Source organism: Panthera leo, chromosome B4 (assembly GCF_018350215.1).
Source record: "Panthera leo isolate Ple1 chromosome B4, P.leo_Ple1_pat1.1, whole genome shotgun sequence".
NCBI classification, from domain to species: Eukaryota; Metazoa; Chordata; class Mammalia; order Carnivora; family Felidae; genus Panthera; species Panthera leo.
In genome coordinates this window covers 75,609,121-75,625,434 of record NC_056685.1, presented here as the reverse complement: position 1 = coordinate 75,625,434, position 16,314 = coordinate 75,609,121, and the positions used below count along the sequence as shown (strand labels likewise).

The window sequence follows — 16,314 nt, the reverse complement described above, 5'->3', positions numbered from 1 at the left end:
CTTTCCAGCTGACCTATGACTATCAGTTTGACTTTGAGGACGATCAGCACAAGATCCCCTGCCACTGTGGAGCCTGGAATTGTCGAAAATGGATGAACTAAGAAGCTTAGAGGCTACCAGGCAGGGGAGTCCCCCCACCCCCAACCTCTTCCCTGAAAGGGATGAGGGGGAAGAGAGGTAGCAGCCAGAGCCAGGACCCAGGGCTGGGGCTGCCGGCTGACCGGAGCCCCTGGAGCAGGAGGCTGGGGCAGAGGGCCCTAGGCCAAGCCCACCCTGGGCACCAGGGGCAACCCTCTTCCCCGCCACCGGCCCCCAGGCTGGCATCTCTGCCCCCAGCTCCAGGAGGGGCCAGACAGAAGCAGCCATTGGGCATCTCAGGTTTGAGGGGGATATGGGCCGGGAACTACCCAGAAGCAACTGGGAGGCAGCAGGGAGGGGGGAGGAGGATGTGTGGCCGGGCCTCACAGCCCTGCTGCTCCCACCGACCTCTCCGGCCCAACTCAAGGCTGCAAAGAGACTTGACTAAGCTTGACAATCCCAAAGGCCGGGTCCCACACCTGGCCCTGCCTGCCGGGTCCTGCCCCCACCCTCACTCCCATCCCCTTCCCTCTCAATCTGTCTCTGTCTCCCTCTTCTCCTCTGTGTTTCTGTCTCTCTATGGGTTGTGTTTCCTTGTTTTCCACTCTGACAAATGCAACATGAACGGGAAAGAGGCGCCCAGCTGCCCAGGAGGGCGAGCCAGGCAAGCCGGGCAAGGAGACCCCGCACCCACACCTACCTCATTTAAGTGTTGGATTTTTTGCTGTTTTGAAATGTGAGACCCTCTCCAAGCCCCCTACTGCCCCGATCCTCTCTTCCACCTCACTGCCCTCTTCTGAGTGGGTGGAAGGGGGGTAGGAAGAGGAAGAAAAACAACAACAAAAAATCCATCTTTGTTTTTAATTATGGGCATGGGATGGTGGTTGAGGCTAATGATGATGAAGATTGGGGATAACTGGCCCCGAGTTGCTCTAGGACTTCCTTCTCCATCTAGACATGGGGGCAGGAGGGGGTGCTAAACCTAGGACCAGGATATCTCCCTCCTGTTTTCCCAACCCCATCATGAGCCCATTTGCCCTCCAGCCCCTGGATGGGGTGGGTGGGTGGTAGGGTGAGGGCTATCCCTGAGTGGCATGCCCATACCCAGTGAGGCAGGGTGTGGCCCGGAGCTCCCACTTTCCCTCAGTCACCAAACTGCTGCTGGTCTGGTGGGAAGGGGTGGTGATGTGGGGGTGGGGAGCTTAGTGTCAGCGCGGGGAGGGTGGGGGGTATTTATCTATTTATACATGGGATTGTACATAGTCTTGTGGGGAATGGGGGAGCCGGCTGGAGGTGAGAACCCTCCCCTCTCCCCCCACCCCCGGGGAGAGCAAATGTAAAACTACTAATTTTTGTGCTTTATATATTCTATATAAATATATCTATTTTCTTTTTACAAAACCAGTTTATAAATGGTAGGGGGGCGTGGGGCGGACACATGGAGCTCCCCTTGTGGGGGGGCCCCCTCCATAACCCAACCTACCGCCCTTTTCCTCACCCCCTCCTTCCCACCCCCTGGCTGTGACTGCTGTAAGGTGGGGGTATAGAGGCTGGGCAATTCTCACCCCCTTTGTATAGTTGGACTATGTTATAACGCACAAAAGAGAGCTGGCCCCAGGGGGAGCCAGAGGGTGATGGGTTCCCTGCCTCCCTTTCCTTCCCCTTTCTGCCCAAGCTTGTGCTGCAGTTGAACCTCTTCCTGGGGGGTAGGGGTAGGTTGGGGGTGGGTGAGGCCCCAGACCCGTCTCTAGTAGGGAGCGCGTGGGGATGAAGATGAAGCTTATATGCAGTTCTCTCCTAGGGGCTGTGGGCAAAGGACATTTTGTAATTAATATTTTCAAAAATCAAATGTCTGGAGTGTAGGGGTGGGCTTGGTGGCGGTGGATGGGCAGGCCTGCTGGAGGGGGAGCACGGTCGCTGTTGTGATTTTAGGTTTGTTTTGTTTTGTTTTTGAATTTGGGGGGTTGCGGATTGATGGGGGTAGGGAGAATTTTTTTTTTTAAGCTGCTTCCTCAACTGTTTCAAGCTGCAAATGTTTAAGAGAATAACATCCCCCCACCCCCACAGAAACCACTGTAATTAAATCAGACAGTGGGGAGACTGGGCTGCTGCCCCCAAAGCCATTGGATATTCCTTTTCCAAGAGCAAAAGGTCTAGGCTACAGGGAGGGGGAGATTGACTCCTGTGAGTCAGGCTCTGGTTGGGGCTTGGGCCCTGGGATTGGGAAAAGGGGATGGGGCAGACTTTGTAAGCATATGCTAGGTATCCGATAGTCCTGTAGAATTTAGTGAAGAAACCTTATACAGTTTTTAATTTTTATATAAACTAACTCAGACCCAAGCTACAAGGTTGGAATTTTGGTTGTTGGTTTTTTTTTTTTTTTTTTTTTTTTAAAGTATCCCGCCTGTATAATTGCATCTGAATTCCCTTCCCGCCCGCCCCCCCCCCCCACCCCCGTGTTTGTATTTTGGGTTGGTTTACACTTGCACATATTCAATTTTCAGTTTTTCCCTTTTACAGTCTTCTCCCCTCACCTCCAGGACCCTCCCCCTTTTTAAAAAATAAATCGCTGACAAGTGTGAATCCCGTGAAGACTTTATTTTGTGTTGTGTGTATCCTGTACAGCAAGGTTGGTCCTTCGTAACAACGGATGAAATGATTCCCTTTTTTAAAGCGCCCTCTCTCCCTCCACCCCCAGCGCCCTGTCCTTGGCATGTTTTGTATCAGCGATCATTCTGAACTGTACATAATTTATGTTGCAAGAGGCAAAGGGCAAGTTTTGGATTTTGCTTCTTCCAAGTTTGTTTTTAAACGACAAATAAAAAAAGAACATTTTAAATACAAGCGGCTCGGTCCAGTCACCCTCGCCGTCGGCGGATCCGTGAGGTCCGAGAGGACCCGGGGGAGGGCGGTTACTCAGGCCAGGCCACGCCGGAAGAGTGAACTCCCCGCCTTCCGCCCTTGGCTTGCGTCTGTCTGACGTAGGCGGAAGTGGTGTAGCGGTACCGGACATGGGGCGGGACCTGTCCGCCCTCCACCCCTCCCTCCCGGCTCCCAGAGAGCTTCCTAAAGCGAGCGAGCCCAGTCTGCGCCTCTTGAAATGGAGACGGTGAGGAGCACGGGAGGGCGGCGGGGGGCGCTGTGGAGCCTGAGACCCCCCGTTAGGGGACAGGGAGGCCTGGGCAGGGACCGGCGCTGCTGCCCAGTAAACGAGAAGCCGGTGCCTGTCCTATCCCGTGACTCTGCCCCTCCGCTCCTTCGCTGGGCGCATCTCCTAGAACTGGGCCGCGCGGTGCATACTTTCCGTCCGCGGTGGTCTCAGCCCAAGCTGGCAGTGTTTGCTCTCCGCTAGGAACCCTCGCACACCCTAGCGATTTGGGGCCGCCTCTTCTCATAGCACCTCAAACCTTCAGAGGTTTGCCAGAGAGCAGGGTTGTGACCCGGCTTTCCTGGGTGAGGCGGGAGAGGGGGGGCTTCCAAGGGACTGCCACTTGCAGGTAGCACCTGGCCCTCAGTTGTCTGAGTGTGAGCCTTGCCGCAAAGACCTCTGCTTCGAGGTGTCCAGCGAACTCACACTGCCTTAGTAAGACTGAAAAGTGGGCTTTCTCTGAAGGAGGGAATCTTTTTAGTGTTAGAGGCCGCCCTGTCCCCGGACAAGTTTAGGTTATGCCCTGCTCTGCGACTGTAAGCAGGCGGCATGGATCATTCTTGGCTAGCAGGCATTGCCCAATTGTGGCAGGCCCCTGTCATCCTCCCAGAGATGCTGCAGGTAGCCCGCTGCATGTTTGGACCCACCCTCACTCTCCGGAGCCGCCTTCTAGCATCTGGAACCATGTATTCTCTGTCAAGCAGAGTAACCCTTCATGTCTTCGTTTTTATCATGTTACTGGCAGGTTCATCTTTCTCTGGGTCAGTCCCATGCCCATAGTAATTCCTTTACCACACCCTTTCTCTGCCTGCAGAGAGGTCATGGCCCTCGAGTTATAAATGAGAAAACAGACGGAAGTGTGGTAAAGTTGATTTGCAGTTGGTCACCCAGGCAAGGGAATTAGCTCTTACAGATTAAGAGGATTTTGCACAAGAATAAAGAGTTTGGGGCGCCTGGCTGGCTCAGGCAGCAGAGCATGCAACTCTTGATCTCAGGGCTGTGAGTTCTAGCCCCAGGTTGGGCAGTAGAGTTTACTTAAAAAAAAATAATAATAATAAAATAAATAAATAAATAAAATAAAATAAAAGGTCTGATTCCATTAAATTGAAAACAACATATCAATTTTTATTTTACTTACTCATAAATGTGTTATAGTTTACAAAACATTTTTATATAGATTTTCTAATTTGGCCCTCACATTTTATGTCCTGATTAGGTTCTTGGGATAGAAATTGTTTTAAAAAGAAAAGAAAACCCTTGCTTTGAAAATGCTCAGCCTGCCTAGAGTGGGGGTGAGGGCAAGCCAATGACAGTTGTTACTGAATGTAGACTGTAATAAATGCTATCATCAACATGCAAACAAAGGACTGTGGAAGCATGGGGAGGGAGAAATTATTGTAAATCTAAGAGAGGGCTTTGCAGGTTGAGAGAACAGTGTGAGCACGGGCATAGAAATCGGGGTATGTAAAGATTAATTGGGGGTGAGCCAGTGGCATGATGTTGCTGGAGGTTTGGATTTTGCTTGCACTGGGAGAAAAAATTGGAAAAGTAGGCCGAGGTCAGGTTGAAGGTATTGCATGCCACACTACGTTTGAACTTTGTTTTGTAATAAGGGGAGCCATGAAGATCTATAAGCAAGGCAGTAAGTGTGCTTTAGGAATGTTCTCAACAGCTTCTGCAAATGGATGGAGCTACTTCAGAAAGTATTGAGCTCCTGGTTGCTGGAGATAAGAGTCCCTTACAAACCTGAGATGCTTAGTGAGAGAACTTGGAGACAGCATGAAAGATGAAAAGGAGATAGATTTAGGGCAGGGAGACCAATTGAGAGAATGCTGCAGAAGTGAGAGGTAAAAGCTATAGTTAAAACTGTAAAAGTGGAAAGGATAGAAAGGGACTTGAGGCATTTCTTACATATCAGCTTAGCTGATAGATGTTAAGGACAAGTTTAGGTCATGCCCTGCCCTGCGATCCTAAGCAGACATGTTGGCGTGGCCCATTCTAGGAGGAATCAAAACTACAATTCTAGGCACCTACGAGAGCAATGCAAAAAACAAAGATGGGAACCACAGTAAGAATAACAGGGTGGAAGGACAGATACTGTTTTGTATTGAAGCATTTGAGGAGTCTGTGTGACATCTGTGGTTGTCCAGCAAACAATTAGAAGTGTGGATCAGGAGTTCAGAAGAAACTGTGAGTCCATGTGTCAGATCTAGCCTGCGTCTGTATAATAATATTTTGTATTCATGTATTACAGTGGTACTTTCTCAGGTCTCCTGTGTTATTAAAAGCAGAGAAGAGTGGACATAATTATCCTCCTCTGTGGATAAATAGGCAGAAAGATAAAGTCATATTCAGTTGTGGTTGACTGTTGTGTAGGTTTCTGTATCTCTAGCTGTACATCTGTTTTCTCCCTCTGTAACTTAATCATAGGTCTCTCTGTTCATATCGGTGTGCATCATTATCGTTATTAATTTGAGAGTTAAAAAACAAAGCAATTGAGATTTATATGCAAAACCCCATGCTAGATGTTATGGGTGATACAGAGAAATACAAAATAGTTCTAGGCTTCCAGGAATTTAAAACCTGTTTGGATAGATAATGAACCAACAAAACAAAACACTGTAGCACAGTGCAGTATGTAAGTATTATATAATGGGTACAATAATTTCTACAGAAGCAACTGTTTCTGTGTCTTTGTATAGATCTTTGTGAGACTGTGTTATACTATGTGTGTATCTTTACTGCTGAACAGCCCTCTCTCCCACTTATAAGTGATGAGGCTGTTGTTCCGATAGCCTTGCCAAAATGCCAGGCCAAGCTGATAGTCGTATGCAGCCCAGAGAGAAGAGAAGGAGATTATTCCCCTCCCCCTCTGCCCCCACCCTGGCCCATTAGGGGAGGGACGTTTAGGGCTGTCCTGCCAACTTGACCCTGTTTACCAGCCAACTTACCAGGCTCAAGCCGAGGCTTTTAATTTCATGTTACTACAGCAGCTATATAGGTGAAGTATGACTTTAAGTTAGTTTGGGTATATTACCCAGAACAAATGGAGCCAAACTTGTTCATTCCAGTAGATTGAAATTATCATGACCCCTCCTGCGTTCCTAGATAACAATGAAATTTCCAAATGTTCCCACTTGAGGGAGCACAGACATGGTTCTGAAGGTTTCTCTGTATTCAAAGACTGTCAGGGGCAAAGAAACTTAGAAAACCAGCATCCTCTGGGCTGTAGCAGCCTTTGACTCACAAGGGTGTTGAGGAGTCAGGTCTTCAGTTTCAGAGCATTGACAGTCCTCATCTACCCCTCAGTCATTTAAGCTTTACCTCTCTGTGACAGTCAACTGCCGGGATCCTCCCCAGATGTGGTCCTCTCTTAGGGTAAAGGGGTATGTCTGTGATTCTAGTGTCTACATTTAGGCTTAGTATTGAGGGGAAAGCAGTATTGTCTCTCTGGCTTCCGTGTTTTTATAAAGTACATCTGTGAGAACCTTGTGGGACTGGCCTTAAGCACAGATTTTCTAGTCTTGGCCTTTAAGATCTAATATTTCATTAGGCAGTGTAGTATATAAGGACATAGGCTTTGGAACCACACAGATATGTGTTCAAATTCCTGCTCTACCTCTGACCAGCCACGTGACCTTGGGTAGGCTGCTTAATATTTCTTGAACCTCACTTTCCTAATGTGTGAAAATAAGGCTAATAGGAGTATTTACCTCAGGGTGGTTCTGATGATTAAATGAGATAATATTTCTAGAGGGCCTTATGGTGCTTTAAATGAAGTCATTAGTTCACCAGCCCTTCCCAATGTTAGGCTAAAATGGATGGAATCAAGGATAGGCTCAATCTTTGTTTCTTTTGTCTCTCCAGGTTGCTTCTTCAGATTGCTCCCCAGCTCTGGAAAATGAGCATTCTCAAGGTAAGTTTACTAAAGAAAGGAGACCGGCTATGAAAGCAATAGCTGAACCATACCTTGTCTTCAGCAATGTTTTCAAATCTTCTCAGGATGCCCCCTGGGAAAAATCAAAACTGGGCCAGATAATGTGCCAAACCATACAAATCAGGAATAGTAATTTGGCAGGAGCACCCAGGAGTAAATCTTGGGCAGGGGGGGGATGACTAAGATTTTCAATTATCAAACCACTTAAAGGAAATTTTTGAGGAAAAACTTCCATAGGCAACTCTGGGCTGCCTAACCATGAATCAAGGTCCCTAGTACTTTTGAATTAGCCCAGAAACAATGCCACTAGGCTTTTATCATCCAGTGAGCTCACTAAAGCCACTGAGTGTACACAAGAAATTATAGAAAGGCCTTGAAAGCCCTTAAAACTAATCTAGAAATCGAGACACTAAACCATAAAATCCAGGGCACAGGAGAAGGCAATTCCAGCACCTTCCCGAATAACTGGTGAGAAGGAAATGGTTAACCGTAGACCATCTAGAAAGAAGCAGAACTTATAGGCACCCCCCTTAAAGGATTTTGCCCAGGAACACTCCTGGGGCTTCCCAGGACATATTTATGGTATCAGGAGTACATACTTTCTCAGAGAATTGAAATACGGGGTGAGGTCTTAGGACAGATTATTAAGGGTCTCATGAGTTCTCCACAAGACTTTTTAAATGTTCTGTTTTCATTTTGTTGGTATCCAGAAAAGTTAATATGGTCATATTTGAATTATCTGGATGATATTCTTCATAACTGAGACTGCCACATGATAGCAGTGCCTATTTTATGTATCCGAGTACATTTGCAGTAGCACCAAGGCAAGGGTCAAAAACTCAAACTGTCTGCATGAACCAGGCAGTGCTGGAGGCTGCATATTCCTGACAACCTGTAGATCTCGTCACATGTAAAAGGAGGCAGCAACAATCCAGGTCTTGTCAGTTTTGTCACTGTTTAGGAATTCAAGCCTGGTTTGGTCAGATCTGATTTTGAAAGAAATTGAGAATTTGGATCTTTATGTTAAGCTCCAGATTTTTAAAATTGGGGAACTGATTTAAATTACTTTTAAACTACTGAGACAGCCAAATCAAATATGCTTGTAATTCTGTAGCCTAAAATGATATTATTTAACTATCAATGAAGTATGCCTTAAACTGACATCAAAAGACATGTTCTTGGGAACTCCTTTAGCCCATCCGCCTCAGGCAAGGCAGGGGAGTCCCAGGATGGGGGACACTTGGAATACTGGAGTCCCACAGGGGCCAGCAGCACAGGCCACAGTTTTCCCCTACACGACCTTGAAAAAAAAGACATGTTCTTGGGAGTCTGTGAGTTGTCAAATTTGAAAAACAACAGTGGGCTTCCAGTTACAGATGATGGATTGAATACACACATCTACTCTTGTTCTTCTACAAAGAGCGACTAAAACCACCATAAAAATTTTTTTTTCAAAAGGTACAAACCCGGCAGAATAGGGAGAATAAAAGAAGAGACAATAGTAATTGGGAGCTGGAAAACAGAGACAAGAGTGGTAAATGATTTAGCAGACCCGAGAAAACTGAATTATAAACTAGCAATGGGGAAAGGCGAGACGCATTGAAGATCTAAGAAGCAGGCAGAATCTGAGACTCCCTGCTCCACTGAGTGCAGCTAGGAAGCTGCCCCTCCCAACTTTGGCAAAGACTGAAGGTCTGGAGAGGGGCTCAGGCCTAGTTGAGGGCTGAAGTACTATAGCAAATGCAGGAGCACGAAGTGAACTACTCTGGATGCTGAAATTCCAGTCCTTTTTCCAATCCAGTTTCCAGAATGCTGCCAGAAAAGACTTCATACTCCCAAGCGTGGAACTGAATAAATAATCCTTCTCTCCAGAATCCCCTTGAAGAGAAAGCCCTAAAAATACGGACTGTTCCCCATCTAAACAGCTCACAGTTAACAAGACTCACGTGTACACTTGAGCTTCCAATCAGCTTTAAAGACTGCACTCTTAGAATATGGTTTGAATGCTCCTTTAAACCAAGGATTACCAGACATCTAAAGAAAGCCTCTAACATTAAAAAAGAAAAGAGATCCAAACTGCATCCCCCTCAAAAGAAACAAATAGGAGGGGCGCCTGGGAGGCTCATTCGGTTAAGCATCTGACTTCGGCCCAGGTCATGATCTCACGGTTCGGTTCGTGGATTTGTGCCCCGGATCGGGCTCTGTGCTGACAGCTCAGAGCCTGGAGCCTGTTTTGGCTTCTGTGTCTCCCTCTCTCTCTCTCTCTCTCTTTGCCCCTCCCCTGCTAGCACTCTGTCTGTCTCTCTCTCTCAACAATAAACAAACATTAAAAAAAAAAAAAAAAAAACTGTTTAAAAGAAAAATGATCCAAACTGCCCCTGCAAAAGAAATAAATAGGAGGGGCACCTGGGTGGCTCAGTTGCTTAAGCACCCAACTTTGGCTCAGGTCATGATCTCGCAGTCTGTGAGTTTGAGCCCCGTGTCTGGCTCTGTGCTAACAGCTCAGCTGTGTCTCCCTCTTTCACTGTCTCTCCCCCACTCATGCCATTTCTCTCTCTCTCTCTCTCTCTCTCTCTCTCCCTCTCTCAAAAATAAATAAACATTAAAAAAAATTTTTTTAAAGAAACAGGAAAAACAACAGAAGGAAAAATTCAATGCATAGAGAAGAAAACTTTAGAAATTAACATTAATTTCAGATAAAGAACATTTCCACTATGCAACAAGTACAGGAAACCATTTTTTAAAGGAAGTTTCAGAAAACAAAGAGGGGCTCTAGGATATTAAAAGTATAATAGCGAAAGTTCAAAACTAAGTAGAAGGTTTGGGAAATTAGGTTGAGGCAGTTTCCCAAAAAGTAGAATTAAATATCAGAGAAGTGGGGTGTCTGGCTGGCTCAGTCCAGACAGCATGTGATTCGTGATCTCGAGGTTGTGAGTTTGAGTCCCATGTTGGGTGTAGAGATTACTTAAAAATAAAATCTTAAACAAAAACCCACAAAAATCAAAGAAGTGGGGGGAAAAAAAAAACACACCCAAAACAAAGAAGCATAAAATAGGAGAGAAGATATTTTAACAACAGCAACAATTCACCAAACAAAAAACCAAAACAAATAAAAACAACCTTAAAGGGTCAGTCAAGGAACTCTTATAATCTACATAATAGCAGTTACATGGGGTGCCTGGGTGGCTCAGTGAGTGGAGCATCCCACTTAGGCTCAGTTCATGATCTCACATTCATGAGTTCCAGCCCCGCATCCAGCTCTCTGCTGTCATCACAAAGCCCGCTTTGGATCCTCTGTCCCTCCCTTGCTTGCGGGCCCACACTCTTTCTCTCTCAAAAATAAACAAACATTTTAAAATAAATAAATAATAGGAATTACAGAAAGAGAAAAAGGACATTACAGAGGGAAGGACACGATCAAGGAAATAATTCAAGAACATTTCCTGGAACTGAAGGACATTAGTTTTCATACTGAAAAGACTCATTGAGTATTCAGCACAGTGGATGAAATTGACCCACCTAAAGCAGAATCATCATGAGATTTCAAAACACTGGAAACAAAGAGAAGATCCTGAGTCTTCAGAGGGGAAAAAAACAAGTTACATAAAAAGAATCAATTGCCTTAGACTCTCAACACACCAGAAGCTAGACAGCAATGGGGCAGTGCCTTCAGCATGCTGCAGGAAAATAAATTCAAACCTAGAATTCTATATCCAGCCAAATTATACATCAAAGATGAAGGTAAAATAAAGAAAATAAAGATATCTGCAGGCTGCAAGGTCTCAAAAAATTTACCTCCTATGCACCCTTTCTCGGGAAGCTACAGGAAGATGTGCACTCCCAAAACAAGGGAGTAATTAAAAAAAAAAAAAAAAGATGAAATCATAGGATACAGGACACAGGAGTGCCAATACAGGAGAGACGTGAAAGGGGGCCCCTGGATGGTGATGAAAGAAGATCTCAGGATGACAGCTGTGCACAGCAGCAAACCAGCCCAGATTTGGGCAGGTCAGAATAGACTGGGCTCTGGATAGACTTCTTTGGGTTGTTTAAATTGATAGACTAGTGCTTCTGAACCTCTTGAAAAGGAGATTTAAACAATTGGTGAAGAGTTTGGGGTTGAATTAGTTATAAATACTTCAATTAGTTATTAAAAACAAAAAGACGACAATTACTAACTCCAGGGAAAACAAGGTTGCAAAAGAAAAAAAATAAATGAAGGGGTGCCTGGCTGGCTTGGTCAGTGGAGCATACGACTCTTGATTTCAGGATTGTGAGTTCAAGCCCCACATTGGGTGTAGAAATTACTTTAAACAAATAAAATCTTTAGAAAAAAGGGGGAAAAGAAAAAAAAAAGTCAAGAGTTTACAATTGGGCTTAGCTCTGAATAATAATATTTAGTCAAAATTATTTAAATACTAATGTAACCAACATTATAGTTTAACTTCTGGAAGAATGGGGAGATGGGAGGTTCATGTTTGTGTTGGGGTCTTAGTATGAAGGAGACCTAAAAATTCTCATATTCCTTGGATGATAATAGATAATGCCCAAAAGTGGAAAAATCAGAAAAGAGCAATATAAGCTTGTTACTTCATACACATAGAAATAAGTGCCAAAATAATCAGCTAAAAGAGGTCTCATCTCTGGGGAGGGTTAGTACAGGGCAGTAGGTGCCAGGGACTAGTTTTTCTCAACAAAATTTGTAGAACTATTTGATTCTTTAAACTGTGTATCTATATGACTGGTTAAAAATTAAAAACAAACAACTGGCATAGGATTTAAGATCATGAACTTTGGCATCAGGTAGGTCTGTGTTTAAGTCTTTCTTGTCACTTACTAATGGTGTGACCTTGAACAGTTTATTTAACTGCTTCCTACCTGTTTTCTCATCTGAAAAATGAGGACAGTATTTGCTTTCCAGATTTACTGTAAATCTGTGAGGATTAAATGATGTCATATTTTTAAAGTACACATAGCATAGTACATAGCACATTCAGGTTATTATTTTGTGGGTTGCTTCTCCAGTTTAAAGCAAGCAATTAAAATCCGAGGAATAGACAAGTAAATACATCCAGGGTCTCCGATTGGCCTAGAGTAGGTGAGATGATTTCTGATTCACAGGGTCATCCCAAGATGGACTCTCGGGGTGTTTTGGGCCAGGTTAATTGAGCACTGGGCTCCAACTGAATGTTGATCTAAAATGGCCCAACTTGGACCAGGACTTTCTCATCTGTAGGTCTTAGAAGAATTTTAAGAAGCTTACTTGAATTTTAAGAAGCTTAATTACATCTTCACTGAGAAAAGAGAACAAGTGAAAATGCGCTTAAACATATGAAAGGGAAAATTTGAATTAAAGATGAGAAAAAAACTTTTAGACTAAACAGGTTAATGATAGATATTATAGACTTTCTGTTTTAGTCAGCCATCTTTTGCATAAGGAGCCAATAAATATAGCCCTACCTGGAGTCGGGGGTTGAATGAAATGGTTTCTAACAGGTTTATCCAGGTTTTGTGGGAATAGGAACAAAACAGATAGACAAGGGGGCCTTATAAAAAAAATCAGCCTCTAAATATTTGAACAACTACACTTTTATTTTCTGCCTCTTTTGATTGTGAGTTGATGCATGGAAGGAAGCTTCTAACTATCCCACCCTATGCAGAGACCCCAGAATCCAACAATAGTGTGTATACTTCCTTCATGAAGTCTCATCGCTGCTATGACCTGATTCCCACAAGCTCCAAATTGGTTGTATTTGATACTTCCCTGCAGGTGGGTGAAATCCTCTTCTCCCATCCCCCTTCCTAGGAGCCTCTGGTTCAAAAACTTTCATCCTGTCTCATCCCAAGGGTAATATCCCTGTCCTTATATGGGTTTAGTCTCATGTTTTCCCCAGCATACCCAACCCCTTTCTTTTGAAGTCCTGCACCCTGTGAATTTTCCTTTGTGATTATTACTCTTTTTGACTACAGGTGAAGAAAGCTTTCTTTGCTTTGGTGACTAATGGTGTACGGGCTGCCCCTTTGTGGGATAGTAAGAAGCAAAGTTTTGTGGGTAAGCAAAAGTTTCTGGAACACAGTATTATTGGCATCTTGTGCTGGGCAGGGAGAGAAGCTTTGAACAGTGCTGAGGGATCTTGTCTTGGCTTCTAGGCATGCTGACCATCACCGATTTCATCAATATCCTGCATCGCTACTATAAATCAGCCTTGGTAAGGAACCTTAGCGCAATGACCAAAACCACTTTCCCTACCCAGAGTCCCCCATTCTCAGTTCCTTTCTCCCAAGGAAACTCCCAAGGGAGTTCCTAACTCCCAAGGGGTTAATGCAGCAGAGAGATCAAGTCTCAAGTTCTGTTGCTTCTGCTTCCAGGTACAGATCTATGAGCTGGAAGAACACAAGATAGAAACTTGGAGAGGTATGTAGAGAATTGGGGGTTGTAAAAAGAAAATGGGATGGAGAGTTTAGTGGGAAGTGGTTTTCCATACTGGTATTTTGTGAACCTCCCTTTTCCCTTCAGAGGTGTACCTACAGGACTCCTTCAAACCACTTGTCTGCATTTCTCCTAATGCCAGGTGAGTTCCAGCTACCCATTTGTCCAGAAAGGGAAGAGCCTTGCCACCAGCATAGCTAAAGCTTTAGATACCCAGAGATCTAGAGGCAGAAGAGAGAAAAGATGCTCCTCACAAACACACATACACAAATGCACGCACGCACGCACGCACACACACACACACACACACACACTCACACACTCTTTAGGTCTGGTTTGAACACTGCTCTCCTCTCCCAGTCACCAGTTTTCCCTCTTTGTAAATATGTTCTTAAAAGCTGTTTACCCACCTTGGGCTCAGCACTGTGGGATTTATCATTATTCCCCACCTTCCCACAGCTTGTTTGATGCTGTCTCTTCATTAATTCGAAACAAGATCCACAGGCTGCCAGTTATTGACCCAGAATCAGGCAACACCTTGTACATCCTTACCCACAAGCGTATCCTCAAGTTCCTCAAACTGTTTGTAAGTGTCCTCAGCCTGGTTTTTACTCCTTATATACAAGGTTGGAGGGGTATCCAGGGGTGGTTTGGGGAGCCTTCAAGATCAAGCTGATGGTTCTCTCCTCAGATCACTGAGTTCCCCAAGCCAGAGTTCATGTCTAAGTCTCTGGAAGAGCTACAGATTGGCACCTATGCTAACATTGCTATGGTCCGCACCACCACCCCTGTCTACGTGGCTCTGGGCATCTTTGTACAACACCGAGTTTCAGCACTGCCAGTAGTAGATGAGAAAGGTGAGAGATTTCACAGAAGAAGAGGGAGGGCTCCAGGGAAGCCAGGGTGGTTCTGGGAAAATCTGTCTGTCAGCTCAGCCCGGAGGGTGATGCTATAGGCAGGGGGAGCCTTGGATGCCAGATCCTCCTTGCTGAGCTGCCTCTGTCCCCCTAGGGCGTGTGGTGGACATCTACTCCAAGTTTGATGTTATCGTGAGTGATTGTGGAGGGGCTGGGAGGTAGGGAAAGGGTGGGGTATTGAATGTGGAGAGGGAGTAGAAGAGAGTCTCTTCTGGGACCTAAGGGTTTTAGAAGCTTCCAAACTTTTGAATCCTATTTGAAAAGGAATTGAATGAGTTGGGTGTGGCTTGTGGGCATGGCTGACAACTACCCTAAATCCCTCTGGTGTAGGTGGGTGGGGTCAGGGGTTGGGGGCTGGCTCCCTTGCTTCCTGCAAGCACCTTCCTCTCTCTCCCCAGAATCTGGCAGCAGAAAAGACCTACAACAACTTAGATGTGTCTGTGACGAAAGCCCTCCAACATCGATCACATTACTTTGAGGGTGTCCTCAAGTGTTACCTGCATGAGACTCTGGAGACCATCATCAACAGGCTGGTGGAAGCAGAGGTAGGGAGGCCAGTGACCCAGAAGGAGCTGGGGGAAGCAGCTTTGAGTGTGGGGTTTGGCAAGGAGAGTCGGGGTTGAAGGGCTCATCCTAACTGAGGCCGTCACTAAAATCCCTTTTCTCCTGTGTTGCTTCACGCAGGTTCACCGACTTGTAGTGGTAGATGAGAATGATGTGGTCAAGGGGATTGTATCACTGTCTGACATCCTGCAGGCCCTGGTGCTCACAGGAGGAGAGAAGCCCTGAGCTGGGGAACGGGTCAGGCAGCACCAGGGGACATACCCCACTCACTGCCTGCCCACAGTTCTAGGAACCACAGATGAAACCTTAAGAGAATTGTAACTCTGTTCTCTGCTTGGGAGCCCCCTACCTGGGACTCCCTGGGAGCTGGGGAAGGTGTGGGGGGAGGAAGGAGAATGGATTTTTAGCTGTCCTTATCCTCACACATACAGCCTAGCCCATCTTAGCCCCTGCCTTCTTCGACATATCCCCCTTACTGGGTGAATGATGGGCTGTGTGCCCCTCAAGCAAATTCTGATCTCTAAGAGATCCCCAGACCTCACCCAGCCTTTGCCTCTACCTTTGCCCCTGACTCCACCCTGAGATAATAGCACAACAAACCCCTTCTAAAGGTATTTTTATTTATCCTGTTAAATGCTGTATGGAGGAGGCTGAGTCCATTCAGTGACATTTCTTCCCATAATGGCAGTGGGGAGGATTGTGGGGAGGAGGGCCTTTGGGTTCCTGTGCTGTGTGCATATGAAGGGAGGTGGGGGTTAGGAAGAGGAGGAGGGCAGAGTGATTAGCTGAGGTTATTGCTTTTCATGGCAAACGTAATTAAAATGACAGGAACCTCTTCATGGTATTGCAGTGTTTTTGATTCTTGTAGTTGATAGACACTATGCTCAAACGTCCTACTTCATATGGCTTCTTTAACTCATTATTGACAACAACAGAATAATGGCACATGTACACACACACACACACACACATACACACACACACAGATAATTGTGTCAGGCACCATTCTCTGTTCCTTACATATATTAATTCATTTAATCCTCAGAACAATGGTAGGCATGATTCCAGTTCTACAGATTGTTCAAAAAAACTGAGGCACAGAAGACTAAGAACCAGCTCAAGGCCACACATCTAATAAAATGTAGAGCTAGGATTTGAACCCAACAGTCTGGCCCCAGAGCTCCTGCTCTTTACTACTGTGCTAGACTTACTACCTTTCCCAGCCTATTCCCGGAAATTC

The 16,314-nt window shown here is 45.5% G+C and overlaps 2 protein-coding genes across 9 annotated transcripts in view; both read left to right on the top strand.

Annotated features, from left to right (window-relative positions):
* KMT2D (lysine methyltransferase 2D) overlaps positions 1-2,919 on the top strand; it is a 40,327-nt gene extending 37,408 nt beyond the window's left edge. For all 7 annotated transcript variants that reach the window (XM_042946406.1, XM_042946407.1, XM_042946408.1 and 4 more), the window contains one exon: positions 9-2,919. In XM_042946406.1, coding sequence (XP_042802340.1) covers positions 9-101 — 93 coding nt within the window. In that variant the 3' untranslated portion in view covers positions 102-2,919. The remainder of the gene's footprint in view (positions 1-8) is intronic.
* Positions 2,920-3,089: 170 nt separating this feature from the next.
* Positions 3,090-15,909, top strand: PRKAG1 (protein kinase AMP-activated non-catalytic subunit gamma 1). 2 transcript variants are annotated; one of them, XM_042946402.1, is made up of 12 exons: positions 3,090-3,187; positions 7,094-7,142; positions 12,781-12,933; positions 13,134-13,215; positions 13,314-13,372; positions 13,533-13,578; positions 13,681-13,735; positions 14,053-14,179; positions 14,285-14,450; positions 14,605-14,642; positions 14,909-15,055; positions 15,195-15,909. In XM_042946402.1, exons 1-12 carry the CDS (start codon positions 3,090-3,092, stop codon positions 15,297-15,299), a joined length of 1,125 nt encoding a protein of 374 aa, XP_042802336.1. In that variant the 3' UTR covers positions 15,300-15,909. The 2 variants fall into 2 exon arrangements, with proteins under 2 accessions (XP_042802336.1, XP_042802337.1); XM_042946403.1 differs by having other exon boundaries at positions 3,100-3,187; positions 12,824-12,933.
* Positions 15,910-16,314: the final 405 nt, after the last annotated feature.